The sequence below is a fragment of the Typopeltis vanoorti genome, chromosome 9 (genome assembly GCF_054136105.1).
Source record: "Typopeltis vanoorti isolate ZY-2024b chromosome 9, IOZ_Tvanoo_1.0, whole genome shotgun sequence".
Lineage (NCBI taxonomy): Eukaryota > Metazoa > Arthropoda > Arachnida > Uropygi > Thelyphonidae > Typopeltis > Typopeltis vanoorti.
Genome location: NC_143557.1, coordinates 9,214,812 through 9,229,948, shown reverse-complemented (window position 1 = coordinate 9,229,948; position 15,137 = coordinate 9,214,812). Strand labels below are relative to the sequence as shown.

The window sequence follows — 15,137 nt, the reverse complement described above, 5'->3', positions numbered from 1 at the left end:
GCTAAGATGAGGTATGAGATGAACCGAATGCAGAGTGAAATGAGAGAATTAAGGATATGTATGGGAGAATAAAGAAGATGAAAATGATTGAAAGGGGTAGCGAAAGATCTGCAAGTGGCATTCTATGGGGTTTCAATTATTAGAGGTGTGGTAAATGAGAAGATGCACAAGGTTAGTTTTCCTGGAGGTAAAATGAATAGTGATTGGGGAGTAAGTGAGCAAAAGAATTGGTAGTGGTAATAGGGACAAATTACTTTACTTCGAACAAGTAGTATGTAAGATTGGGTATCAGGAGGTTGTTGAGAAGGATAAAAGATAATAGTGTGGTAGGAAAGGTAGATAGTGTGTTGCCTAGGTATGACAGTGATGAAATGAGACAGAGAGTGAAAATTATGAATGATATGTTAGCAGAAATGTGTGAGGAAAGAAAGAGTGTAGTTTGTTAATTTGTGGAATGAGTTTGAAGGATGAATTGAATTGTATAAGAATGATGAACTGTATTTGAATGCTTTTGGTGTGTATCATTTAGAGAGACTGCTGCTGCTGGACGGTAGAGAAATTAGTGCATAGAATGAATCTAGTCAAGTAAGAAGCGACGTGAAAGAGCAGGAGAGTAAGGAAGGAGAGATTGAAGCGGTTATGAATGAAGTGGGTAGCATGAATATAGAGAACAAGAAAATAATGAGTGTGCACGACAAACAGGGACTCGGGGTGGATAGGGAAACACAGAATGAGAAATCCTAGCTTATAAACTTGCTTGGTATCTTTAACAGAATGAGAAAGGTTGATGCCCCAAGAGGATGTGAATGTATGTCTAGACAAAGAGGGAAGGGTTTTTCCCCAAAAAATACTAAAACCAGTAAACCACAACCCCTCTCCCCCTCCACAATAAAGATTACACCAAATCTATCACCATCCCCTACATCCAGGGCACCTCTGAGATAATAACCAATATCCTCAAAAAATATGACCTTACTTCTTGTTACAGACCATATAAAAAGTTGGCATCCCTTATCTGCTCTACCAAAGACCAACCACTTCCCCTAGACCTACTTCTTATATACCAGGTCCCTTGCAGCTGCAAATTGTCCTGCTTTTTCCAAACAGGCAGGACAGCAAATATTAGGATTTCAGAACCCAAAGACTACATCCGGTTTCACCAGCACAGCCACTCTGGGCTGGCAGACTATACCTTAGATACCCACCATAGAATTCGTTGGAAAAAAACTAAAATAATACACCGCTGCAAGTTTAAGTATGAAAGATTATTCAAGGAATCATCAGCAGTTCTAAAAAACATTCCAAACCTCAACAAATTTGGGTGCATGAAACTTCCCCAAATTTGGGAGACTTACATTATGAGAACTTCAGCCCAACGGCCAAGACAACAAAATTAGCCCACCAGAGGGCACCATTAGGACTTTAGGAACAATATTAGTTTCTTGCCTTCTTCCTCATTTGCTTTTGTTAGTGCCTGCGTGCACATACCATATTTTTATGTTCCTGAAGATGGCAATGTGACGTTGCTGAAATATAGAAGTTATTCATTAAAGTTGCCTTTAATTAATATCCTTCATATTGTTAATTCCATAAGCTAAATTACCAGTTCTGATATCTGATTATGCACAAATAAACAACTAAAAAAAAATACACACTAAAAACTTTATTTGTGTATTTAAAAATTTATTTATCACTTTTAATTATTTTAATACAACAACAACAACAAAAAAAACATATTGGAATAAAATATTTATTTCTCTATTTTGGAAAACCAAAGTTAGAAAAAACAACAGATTGATTACAAACTCACAAGTTACAGGAAATGCTGGTTGATTAAAAAAAAAAAAAAAAGTTAATGAGAACTTTGGCATTGTTTGGACCTCGCAATATTTTCATAGTCAAGTTCATATGAAGAAGTGACCAATCGCAGACAATCATCCAAATAATCATTTGTAATTTGGTTTCTTAATTGATTTTTTATGACTGTCATATTTGAAAAAGCGGATTCTGACAAGTATGTCAATCCGAAACACGACAGAATTTTTTGCACATTATCAGTTAATATTGGGAATTTTTCATGTGCATACTTCCAAATGACTTCATCGTTTATTGATTTTAAATGTAAACTATTCTAAATGTTTATTATCCCAAGTTCTACTTCAGCTTGGTTTATATCAAACAGTCCACTAATTTTATTTGAAATTTCTGTGATGTTCAAGTTTTCTTGAAATGGATTATTGATAAAAGATACAATCATTTCAGTTTTATTAAAATCTTTAAACCTTGAATTTATTTCTTCCTCAGCTAATTCTATTTCACGAATAAATTCTTTTAAATCATAGGGAAGCATTTCTTGATTTTGTTCAAAAAATTTTAATAAATTTGGGAGATGTCTAAATTTGCGGTCATTTATATTTTCCTTTAATAAAAGTAAGTATTGTTGGAAAGTTTTTATTGAACTTAATATGTCAATTAAATTTTTATCTCTACCTTGTAACTCTGAATTTAAATTGCTTAATTTCGTGCTGAAATCTACTAAAAATGATAAGTGTAACAACCATCTTTTATCACTCAATTGTGGATAAATATCTCCTTTTTCATCAAGAAAATTTTTTATATCATTAATTAATGCAAGAAATCTTTCTAAAAATTGACTTCTGCTGAGCCAGCGAACATTATTGACAACAGAAGTTCCCTATCATCATCTGTCTGTAATTTAAATAACTGCCGTTGCAGGGCTTTTCCTCGAACAGAATTTACAATTTTAAATGTAATATCCAAAACATCTTTTGTGTTTACTCTTTTACTACACGGTACTTGTTGGTGAATAATACGGTGGTATGTTAAAAAATCTGGATATTTATCATCGTTTTTACATAATGAAATGAAGTCTGATTTATTACCTATCATTACAGGAACACCATCAGTAATAATAGACACAAGTTTAAAAAGTGGAAGTTTGTGTTGTTTCACAAATTCATCAAATGCCGAAAAATTGTCTTCTTCCCTAGTCCTTCCCAATAATGGTATAATTTTCAAAAGCTCTTCTTTACTTGAATAATCTTGAAATACCATGCGAATAAATACCATTAACTGAGCAATATCAGTGAAGTCGTTTGATTCATCAAATTGTAATGAAAACGCAACACACTGGGGAATGTCTGACATTAACCTGGCCTGGAAACTTTTCTCTGGCAATTGGAACTCTCCCTTTCGGCAATTTGAAACCTTATCTGCGATCCAGAAGTAGTCTATCTCTCTCTCTAGTGACGTCTCGAACTGAGAAGCTCCTTTCTGGAAGCAGGATACTCTTCTCTCAAGCAATGTGGATCCGGGCAGTCTCTCTGACAGCGACTCTGTACTGGGCGGCCTCCTCTCTGACAGCATTTCTGGAACCGGGACCACCTTCTGCTTGCTTCAGTCCCATTTCATTAGGCCTTCTCTGAGACCTCGCATGAAGTTTGGCAATCCCCGAAGAATCAGTATGAGTCTTTCATCTTAAGTTTCAAGTTTGGCATGCTTTTTGTTCTCCTCTGCTTTTTTTTTGATTGTAAGTTGCCGGACATCGGAAAGTTGTTTGGACTCTTTCTGACTGACTTCGGAGATGTTTACACTTGGAGCCTGCAAGCCTTTCTCATACAAGTTTCAATAACAATCTTTCTAATGCCGCCGTGTACAGCTTCGGCGACAAAAACATTGCCTTTGTTTTTAACACTCTAACATATTCTTATTAAAGCAGTATATACAGTTAGCTTAAAAAGAGTTATTTACAAAAACATCTAATACAAACTATACCGAGACAAACAAAGTTTATTTTTTTACAATATTCAGATGGGACTTAACCTAAGTAAAAAATCGATGTAAAGTGCTTTGGAATATTTAAGCTCCAATCGAGTTTTTACACTTTGCTTATAATTGTATTCACTCAGCTTGCTGTTTGACTTCCACTGATCCAAATTAATTCATTTACCTGGACTTATAAGAAAATTACCGATTTGACAATTTTAACGAAAAATAAATAAACAATATCAATACACTTAAAGCGAATTAAAAATAATGATAAATAAAATATTATGCTTTCAGTTTTAATTGAATTTGTAAGTAAGGAGGAATGCACAAGAGATTGACCAAAAATCGCTCTGCGATTGACCGGTCGATTGCGATTGACGAGTTGAACACCCCTGGTCTAGTTGATAGGAGTAGTGATATGCTAGAGATGTACAAGTTGGTAAGCGGATTGTTATAGGATTAATGTTGAAGAGGTGTTTCATAAAATGTTTGGAGAGTGGCATCCTGCATGAAAAGCATATTATTAAGAAACTTCTGTAATGATGCCATATAGTTTTCAGATGCAAAACTGCAAGCAAAAAAAAAAAACAAAAGAATTGTTATTCTAAACTTGTCAATTTTCTGTTCATATAAAAATGTTATTTATACTGTTTTTAATTTAGGTTATCTATGCTTTGGGACCAAAAACAAGGATTGAGAAGAAACTTTCTGCGTCACTTATTGTTTTGCTTTATTGGTAGAAGATACTTCTTTTCTTGCTTTGTGTATTTACTTTGTATAATGTTTGGATTTTTTGGACCAGTAAGTGAATTTTATCATATAATATATTTCATGTTACTTTTTTAAACAAGACAACAAAACATACGCTATAAATGGAATATATAGAGCATTTAAATTCATTCTTTACTGTGCACTTAGATGGTATGTAGTTCGTTATTGCCATCCTGTTGTGGTTTGGTTTCCAGAGTAAGGTTTCTTGTTTCTACCCTCTCTTACCCCTTCTTTTCTTATATCTAGTGAGAGTGATAACCTTTCAAGATTATACAAACACTTTGTGAACCAGAATTTTCACCATTTGATGGCCCAGACATAAAGTAGTGTTGCTGACCTGTGTTAGACAATAGGTAAGTATGAACTATCAGAAACATATCAGGAGGCTGACCAGTTAACATTCAATCCTTCTGCTACATAGCATACCATATTGTGTGTTTAGAGCAGGGATCGGCAACCTTTTCAGACTCGCAGACCACATTCAGCTTTTATTTTTAATAATCGGGCCACAAGCGTTTAATTAAGAGAAAATAGTGAGTGAAAAAATACTTAAGTTATTATAATTACAGCTATTTTGCCTGCTTCATTTTTTCTAAAACTCATGGCAGAAAACTTAAGTTATCAATTTTAAAAAAACACAGAAATATTTAAAGTACCAGATATGAAACAAGCATGAAAATGAAACTCAATGAAAAATTATTATCACATAAAAATAAAGTAATATACTTTATGCATCACAATATGTGTGTCTCTCTGTTTAATGTGACTTTTGTGATTGTTTTCCCTTAGCCAAATTATCTATATCCACTTTACAATCTGAGGTGCAAATTCAAATCGAAGCATGCCAAGTTCATCAGTCAGGTCGAGAAGAAAATTTATTTTTTCTAAAACTCATGGCAGAAAATGCTTATTCACAAATGTATGTACTTCCAAATGCGACTATCATCTTCTTTGCAAAACTGATTAATCCTTCAAATTTTTGGTAAGCATCGATAAAATATTTGGATATTTTCTAACAAAAATGCGTTCTTTAATGTTTCATTGTGCTGTAATTCCAAAACTTCCATCTGTAGTTGGTTTGGTACGTAATCAATGTCAACATTAAAAGTGTTCAGAAATAATCACATTTCCATGCTATTTTTATGAAAATCAACAAATCTTGTTGAAACTTCTGTTTGTAAATCTTCAATAATACCAACAAAAGTTTCTTTTGTTTGTATTTCCAAGTTGCACAGATGATATCACGAAGTATAGGTATAAAATTATTTTTAATTTATTATTCATATAAAATGTATTATTTAAATAATTCAACATACAGGCCATATAAGTATGGTCAACTTTTTATGGGCTGCCAAAAATACACGTTTGGGCAGGCCACCAGTTGCTGACCCCTGGTTTAGAGGGTTCCAATATAGTGCAGCATGCATGGCTACACTGACTAGGCCACATATGGAAATGAAACTGGCTTCCTTCTGTGGAAGACCACTCTTCTAATTCAGCTCTCTTCTAATGACAGCCAAAAAAATTTGGCATAAATAAATATAGTAGCACTGTGAATCACAAAAAATTGTCCCACTAAAAGTAAAAACCCAACTAAAAAATGTTGAAGGAATTTCCATAATGTTTGTTCCAGGAACAATTTATGCAAGCATTATTATTATTAATACCAGTCCTTCATGGATTCAAAAGGTACTTCCTAAAAGGAGGTAAATGTTATTACAAAGGTCATCAAACTGTTTTTTAAACTCATTCATCTGTCTGCATTTACCATACCCATTAATTGCATTCCCACTTACTAACCTCTCTATGCAAAGAACCGGCTTTGCTTACACACTCCTTATACAGTTCCAAGGATGGCCTTGTTCATCAACTGTTCCCTTTTCCGTTCTATGAAAAATTTCTTCCACATTAGCTGCAATAACTCTTTAACAACTTAAATGTCTCACTAAAATTCTCCCCTCCTCTTCCTGTTCATAAGGCTTTGCAATTTGTGTTCATCCAAAGACTAGTTACCATTTTAGTGAATCTTGTTGGGACCCTTCTAATACATCCTCATCACCATGAAAACCCTAGCCTTTTTCCACTTCCTCTCATACAGTTTTTCCAACAGAGTACGCATCTTCCCATTGATTGATCCACACTTCAAAACCTTACATTTAGATGCATTCAGCTGATATCCTTATTCGTTTATCCATCTGTCTGGCTTATTCAAATCCTCTTGAAGGGCTACTATATTGGCACTATTACCAATAACCCTCTTGGCTTTACACCATATGCAAACAACTGAATACCTCCCTGCAGTCCATTGAAAATATCGTTCATGTGGAGATTAAACAGTAAAGGTTAAAGGTTAAATGCATTCCAATCCTGAGTGCTCAGGGGACCCTCTCATGTAATAATCTGCTTCCTTTGTACAGCTTCCTCTTTCACAAATCTCTATCAGCCAGCTAATCCCCAATTCATTCACTAAATTGATATACAAAACCATATGCTGTAACTTAAATATCAGCTAATCATACAAAACCCTGTCAAGTGCTTTTCTAAAATCTAATAAAATGACAGTATATGCTTTTCTCTCATCGACTGTGCTTTTTTTACTTTATTATAAAAGACAAACAGATTACTAAAACAAGAGCTCCCCTTAATAAATCCATGCTGACACTCACAAATTACATTATCCTTATCTGCCCGATACTGTATACTGTCTCCCTCTGATTTCTCCAAAATCTTAACAACCACAGAAACTTCTCTTCTACTACAAATAATACTTGAATATTATTTTTCAAGATAGTTCTTGAAAAATAATATTCATGAACTATCTTGCCCTCCTTCCACTCCTTTGGCAGCTTTCCCCTTGCCAGATTTAAAATCTAAGTCAATAGAGCTGTCGGTTACTTAGCAAATTCTCTAAAAACAAATGGTGAAATTCCAGCCATTTCAATTGCCTTATTGACAGCCAGAGAATTTAGTATTTGTAACACACTCTGCTCTTGCATTTCCAAACCGTGAACTTTACTCATCTCTCTAGTAATAAAACCCGCTTTTTTTTTTTTTTTTTTTTTTTTTTCTTCCAGGAAGAAATACCCCAATAAAGTGATCATTAAACAACTCCAGTATGTCTACTTCCAGTTTTGTCTGTCATTCTTCCACAATCATTTCTCCTCTAACTGGCCACACAATGAAAAAATTCCGTTTGAATTTTCCTTGGATCTCAGGGCTAATCTCTTCTTATATTCAAGATTTCTCTTTATTACTGTGCTAGATACTTTCCTAGTCTGTCTTATATTCCTCATGCTCTGTGTCTCTCTTCTTATACCTTTTCCATAACTTCCTTTCTCTGTGGTTCCTGTTTGATATCATTAGTCATCCACTTTATACCAGATCTCGTTCTCTTTTTCACTTGATGTATACAACTTGCATTTGCTGCTAATAAATATTTTTTCACTACTTCCAATGCACTAATGATATTATTTCATAGGCACCTCCATGGAGTCCTAAGACTCATCATGGGAGACCCAAACTATCAACACAGTATCAATCATACCTCTTTGTGAAACCATTAATGACGAAGCACTTACAACTGACTCAAGCAACCCATTCCATACATGCACCACTCTGCAAGTGAAAATTCTGGTCTTCATGCCTTTGCTAACCATGCCCTTACCCAACTTCCAGGGATGTACTCTTGTTCTCTCTCTAGCCAAGTGCTGAAACATTTCCTCTGCATCAGACCTATAAAATCCTTTAAGTAACTTAAATGTTTCTATCATATCCCCAGTTTTTCATCTGTCATTCAACTTTTGCAATCTGCAAACTCTCAGTCTATCCTCATAGAGAGCCTTCTGCAGACCTCTCACCATCTTGGTCACTTGCCACTGGATCCTCTCCACAACTTCCTTATCTCCAAGAAACCCAGGTGACCACTTGAGCACAGCAATCGAGATGAGGTTGTATTAAGGCTTTATAAAGAGGAGTGATAACTCCCATTATTGCTAAAGTAGCTACCCTGGCTACTTTAGCAATATGCCCTCTAAACTTCAACTCTCTATCTACTACTACCACCCCCAAATCCCTGGCTTTATCAATTTCCCAGAGTACAGTTCTCTCACTGTGGTATACAGCTTGTAATCTTTGTATCCCAAAGTGGATTACCTAACACTTTTCCACATTAAATTGACATCCATTATGTTTTGCCTATACTGTCAGTCTATTCAAATCATCCTGCATGCTCTCTACATTACCTTGATTAATATTACCTTACCCAACATTGCATCATCAGCAAATGACTGAATATCTACCTTCAAATTATATCCTGTGTTATTTATGTACAAATTAAACAGCAGTGGTTCAAGCACAGTCCTGCAGCATGGAAGCATGCCACTAGTTAGCAGCCTTCACCTGAATTCTTCTCCTCACTAATTTTTGGTATCTGTCCTTAAGCCACCCTTCTATTCATATCACCAGTTTAATATCCTTCTCCATTTGATGCAGTTTGCATAATAGTTCCATGTGGTATCCTGTCAGATGCCTTTGCAAAATCCACTGCTATCATTGTATAGCTATTCCCTTTATCCAACTCAGCTGTCACCCTATTATATTATAAAATGTTAATAGATTACTAAGGCATGATCTATCCTTCACAAACCATGCCATCCCTCATAGAGAATTTTTTCCCCACTTATTCCTAAATTCTCTTTTTAACTAACTTTTTCAGTACTTTTAGTAATATTCATGTATTGGTTATATTTGCTGCCACAGACTCAGATCCTCCGTTATACAGAAGATTATTTTGTTTTCCTTCCAGTCTCATGGGACTTTGCCAGAACTGATACTTAAACGAAATAGCCTAGTCAAAGACACCGCAAGTTTTCCTATACATTATTTTAATATGCGAGCCAGTATCCCATCCTATCCTGCCACTGTGTTTTCATTCAAATTCTGCAATATTGTAAGTATCTCCAATTCATTAACCTCTGTTCTAACATCAGTCCCTGTCACTTCTGTCATAACACTATCTTCATTTAGATGATATACCCTAGCAAAATGATCATGCAGTAGTTCAACAATTTTGTCTGCCTTTGAAACACTATCTCTCTACCATCTGCACTCATTAAAGTTATCCTTTCATAGTCTTTCTTCCTCCTACTTGCCATATAACAAACTATTTGGGAATTCCTTTTGCCTGTTTGGCTAATTTCTTCTCATAATCTGATTTTGCCTTCTGTACAATGCTGGTCACCTTTCTTACCTGATCCTTGTACTGTTCATTAGTTAGCTGGTCACCGTTCTTCTTATACCTACACAACAGCGTCTTTTTTGCAGCTCATGCTTAATGATACTACTTATCCATCTATCTCCTACCTGATTTACCATCCTGATCTTGGGTATACAGTGTGATATTGATTCTCTCAGATACCTCTTGAGTATTCCCCATGCACTGTGAACATCCTTCCCTTGCAGATCTTATGCCATGGTATTGCTTCAAGCTGCCTCCTAAGTATATCAAAATCACTTGCCTTGTAGTTCCACATTATACCACTTCTTAACTGGAATTTCAACATGATTTGCTACCTCCGAGTCAAGAGCATATGATCGCTTTCCCCAATCAGAGGCAATGTAGTTATGATTATGGACAGATCTTCTGATTCTATAACAACTTCAAACACTCTCGTACCCTGAGTCCTTTCTTTCACTTTCTTCTTTAAGTAATTATCTCTCAGTGAGTGTATAAATTCCATTTTCTTCCTGCCACATGATCTTTCCTCCTTCCAATCTATGTTTCTGAAGTCTCCCATAATAATTACTCGACTTGTACTCATACTAACTTGCTGATGCATGTCTTCCACATCATCACTGGTACTTCCTGACCTATAGCAGTAACGAGTTTTATATTTTATCCCATTGGTCTCAATCTCATACTAGATTGACTCAAAAAACCTGCCACCTGCATGACCGAGTCCTACATTTGTTGGCTGCAATTCATCTATTGTCATCAGCAGTACCCATCCCTGTCCTGTCTACTCTGTCCTTCCTGAATATACTAAATCCATCATATTCTATCTTGCTAATGCCTATAATGTTTGGCAAGGTTGCCCAAAACTCTATCCTCTTGTTCCTGATATTTCTGATATTAGTATATAGAAACTGCAGCATCCCTACTCCCAACTGCATTTACTTCCTGAATTGACTATTCTGTTCAATACTTTTCATTGAGAGACTAGATTCTGCACATGTTGGTCATTCTCACCCTCATTAGCTTTATAGATGTCTTACACACACTTGTCTGCATCTTCCCTAATTTCTTTTCTTCAGTTTTCCTGACTTTACACTTCCACTCTTTCAGTGAACAAAGCTCTCTAGACACCTAACTCCAAATCTGTTTAAGTGCATTCCATCAGCATTGTACAGATCTTTCCATCCTTCAAACTCAGGCTATAGGTCCGCAAATTCTACATCATTCTTTCTACACAACCTGCATGCTGATTCATAAGCTATCACCACTCTCCTTCTCAGTTTGCCTCTATCATAGCACGGCAGCAGACTTGCAAACTTCACTCTCTTGCTCTGCTTTTTTGCTTCTTCCAACAACTCTTTCACATCATCCATACAATACTTCTCGTACTGTATTATTATTAACACTAGACATCCATGGAGTCAAAAGACTTAACGCAGAAGGCACACACACTGTTACACACAAAGTCCATCAAACTGTGTTTTAAACTCATTCAATGTATCTGCATTTGCCAGAATGTCAAGCAATGCATTCCACTATCGATGCAAATAACCTACTCCTTATACCTGTGCTCTCACCCAACTTATACGGTTTCCAGGGATGTCCCTTTCTTCTACCCCTTTCTCCATTTTATTAAAAAATTTTTTCATATTAACCTGGTAACAACCTTTTACCTATTTAATTATCTCAGTCATATCCCCTCTCTCTTCCTCCTTATTCACTGGGCTCGACAAACTGCATTCCCTCAATCTGTCTAATTATTCCACATCTCAAAGACCAGTTACCACCTTAGTCAATCTTCTCTGGACCCTTTCCAACATATCCACATTGCAACGAAAACCATGGCACTAAATCTGTGTCCAATAATCCATATGAGGCCTGATCATGGTCTTATATAATGGAATCAGAAACTCCTTATATCTGCATGTCAAGTTCCTGTTCATCATTGCCATTATCCTATGTTATGACTTCATAATTTATGCAGTGTGGCCTCTGAATTTCAGATCCTTGTCCACTACCACTCCCAAATCTGTCATCTCTTCTATCCCCTTTAAAGTTTCCCCACCAAGTGTATACTCTGAATCCCATTGTTACTTACCAAATTTCAAAACCTTACACTTTGCTACATTGAACTGCATGATTCCCCATCACTCTCTCCAGTTTTGCATCATCTGTTATCACCAGTTAAATCCATCCCAGTTAACATTCATTAATATACAGATTAAATAACCCTGTGGTATACACCAGTAGTGACATTCCTCTTCCAGGATACTGCACTCCCATAGACAACTTGTTGATACCTATCTGAAAGCCATTTGCCTATCCAACTCACTAACCTGTCATCCGTTCCCTTCTGCTTCTGTGTAGTTACCAACTTGTGGTGTGGAAATCTATCGGAATCCTTTGCAAAATTGAAATAAACGTGTATTTATCTCCCGTGTCCAAGACATTTGTCACTTTGTTATAGTACATAAGTGGATAAAATGCAACCACCCTTTAACATACTCATGCTGACAAGCACAAAGAATACCACTGTTATCAACACACTTTTGTATTCTAACCAATCTCCAATACATTAACTACAACTCCAGATATATACAGATTTGCCTATAATTTGCAGCTTTAGCTTTATCACCACCTTTACCTTCCTTCTGCTCTTTTGAGAAGTGCTATTCCAAGACTCTTGTTAAACAGGTAGGCCTAGCCAATGCTATCTCCTTGGAACATTCCCTTAAGGCACATGGTGATATGTCATCATGTCCTGTTGTCTTATTGATATCTAGCTTACTTAACTCCTTATATACCTCTTAGTTGCTCACTATTGAGTCTTTTTACAGTTTAGCTTCTGATTTCACACTCAGGATGAAACACCCAGATGAAATGCCTACTGAATATCTCAATGATGCCTCTGCAGCAGTTACCAATCTACCACTTTCATCTGTTAACATCATCTTACCATAATCATTCTCCTTTTTACTTGTCACATAGCAACAAAACTCCTGAGGATATTTCTTGGCCTGATTTGCTAATTTCTGTTCATACTGCACTATTGCTGTTCTACCAACTGAATCACTCTCTGGCCTGCTCTTTATACTTTTTGTGCAATTGATTATTACCATAGTTAAACTTGTGTACACTGGAGACAACCTTTTTCCAGATTTCATGTTTAATCCCATCATTCATCCATATGACATATTCAGCCTTTTGACCTTTGGAATACATTCATACATTGATGCTGTTAAATATTTATTTGTCAGTTCCCAAGCAGTATTTATATCCTTTCTGCTAAATTCCTCATTCCATGCTACAGATCCAAAGCTCCTAAGCTTATAATTATCAGCCTTGTACTTCCATAGACTTTCCTCACAGATATCTTCATATGACTAGCCACAACCCATATGATCACTTCTTGATCACTCTCACCCACTAGAGGGAAGTGCAAAACCCATTCACGGTTACATTCTCTGATGAAATGCTCAGATCTAAAACTCCTGATCCTCACATACGCTCCTTTATATACTGCCTAAGATAGTTGTCTCTCAAGAACTTTGGAGATTCATTTCCCTTATTCCCAAAAGCTGTATTCTCATTCCAATCTATTTTGCCATAATTAAAGTCATCCATAATAATAATCGCCTTCCTCTTGTTTACTAATCTGAGTTGCTTATATATTTCTTCATTACCTCGTTCTACATTTCCTTGCCTATAGTAACACTCAACTAAATATTTCTTTCTTTCTGTCAACCTCCACCTCACACCACACTACATCTAAACCATTGTCACTATTTCCACTCTTTCATGTCTACTTTATGTGGACATGCTTCTGTTATTAGCAGCACTCCCACTCCTTTGTTGTCTTTTCTATCCTTGTGAAAACCACTATAGTTTTCCATTTCTATTCCTGTCAAGTATATCATCTTCATTCAAGCATGTTTCATTTGTTTCAATGATTTTTGGGCAAATAAACTCAATCAGTGAAAAAATTTCATCTTTCTTATTTCTAATACTGCTGGCATTTGTAAATAAACGCAGCGGTTCACTTTTAGGTTGATAACAAGTCCTACCCAAGCCACTTGCTGGTTGGGGTTTCCCCACCAGACTTGCCCTTGGGCAATCATCTTTATCACATCTTGTCCCATAAATCTTCTCAGTCTGAACTACACAACTTGCATCCTGATTCCCCCTCCCCATTCCTATGTTGATCATTCTCTTATATACATTCACTTCTACTTCAAACAACCACTCTCCCATCATGTCTTCCTGTACACCTGGGCTCCCACATTTCCCTGTTTGTCTTGCATCCCTGTTCTCTCTTCACCTCTCACACTACTACTATTTCCATTGCTGAGCACTTCATTCTGTTCCATTTCACTTTCATGATCTTTCACTTCACTTTTTACTTCTGATCTCTTGCTAGTATCGCATACTGCACTTTCATGTAGCAACAGTTTCTCCAGTTCACTCATTCCAAAGCCATTCAAATGCAATCTGTCACTTCTGTATAATTCCATTCTTCCCTCAAATACATGGCACTCCCTTCTCCTTATGCATCTCTGCCAGCATACCATTCATGATTATTGCTCTCCATCTCAATTTATCATTTTCATACCTCAGCAACACACTGACAACCTTTCCCACTTATACTGTTATCTTTCATGCTCCTCAGTAACTTCCTAATATCTGCACTTACATTCTGCTTATGTCCACCTACATTTGTTCCCACAACCACATGTTGGTGATTTAATGGAATAGTTACAGCACTAGGAAAGGATTAAGAAATAAAATTTTAATGCTTCCAATATTTTTTTCTTGAATAATGAATCTGTAATTCCCTTCCAGTGAACTTTTGGAAGTCAACAAGATCCACCTGGCCTCTTTGATTCATATCACTAACACTAATAAGTCTGATGACAATACCACTCACAGTTTTCTTCCTTTTTAGCTTCTTAGTGCATCTTTTGCTTCTTGCTTGCAATATATTTTTAATTTTTGCATCAGGAAAACTTTCAGGATATTTTAATGTTTTATTTTATCAGGATATTTTTGCTCCGGGAAAACTCATCAATGGCATGATTCATGATAGTCACCATACCAAATAATATCCTTCTTTTTACAATCGACTTTACTTACCTGATTTTTACTATTACACACAAACTTATCTGATTTTGTGCATTATTGTTTTCCATTTGCTGCTGAACTTTTTTATTCTCCCTGTGTTCCTCTGAATGCCACTCAATTTTCTGTAATTTCTCCATCTGTCTAATAATTTGCTTTGACCTAATGATTTTAAAGGTTGAATTGTTTTCAATATCTTCTTCAATATTATCTTTAGTGGAAAAATCTT

At 35.9% G+C, this 15,137-nt stretch overlaps 1 protein-coding gene across 4 annotated transcripts in view; it reads left to right on the top strand.

Moving 5' to 3' along the window:
• The window catches only part of LOC150102874 (ATP-binding cassette sub-family C member 5-like), a 1,133,802-nt gene that overhangs the window by 61,190 nt on the left and 1,057,475 nt on the right, over positions 1-15,137 (top strand). For 3 of the 4 annotated variants that reach the window (XM_090397917.1, XM_090397915.1, XM_090397916.1), the window contains exon 3: positions 4,452-4,590. The exons of the other annotated variant lie outside the window; for it this stretch is intronic. In XM_090397917.1, coding sequence (XP_090254043.1) covers positions 4,452-4,590 — 139 coding nt within the window. The remainder of the gene's footprint in view (positions 1-4,451; positions 4,591-15,137) is intronic. 4 annotated transcript variants of the gene reach the window in all.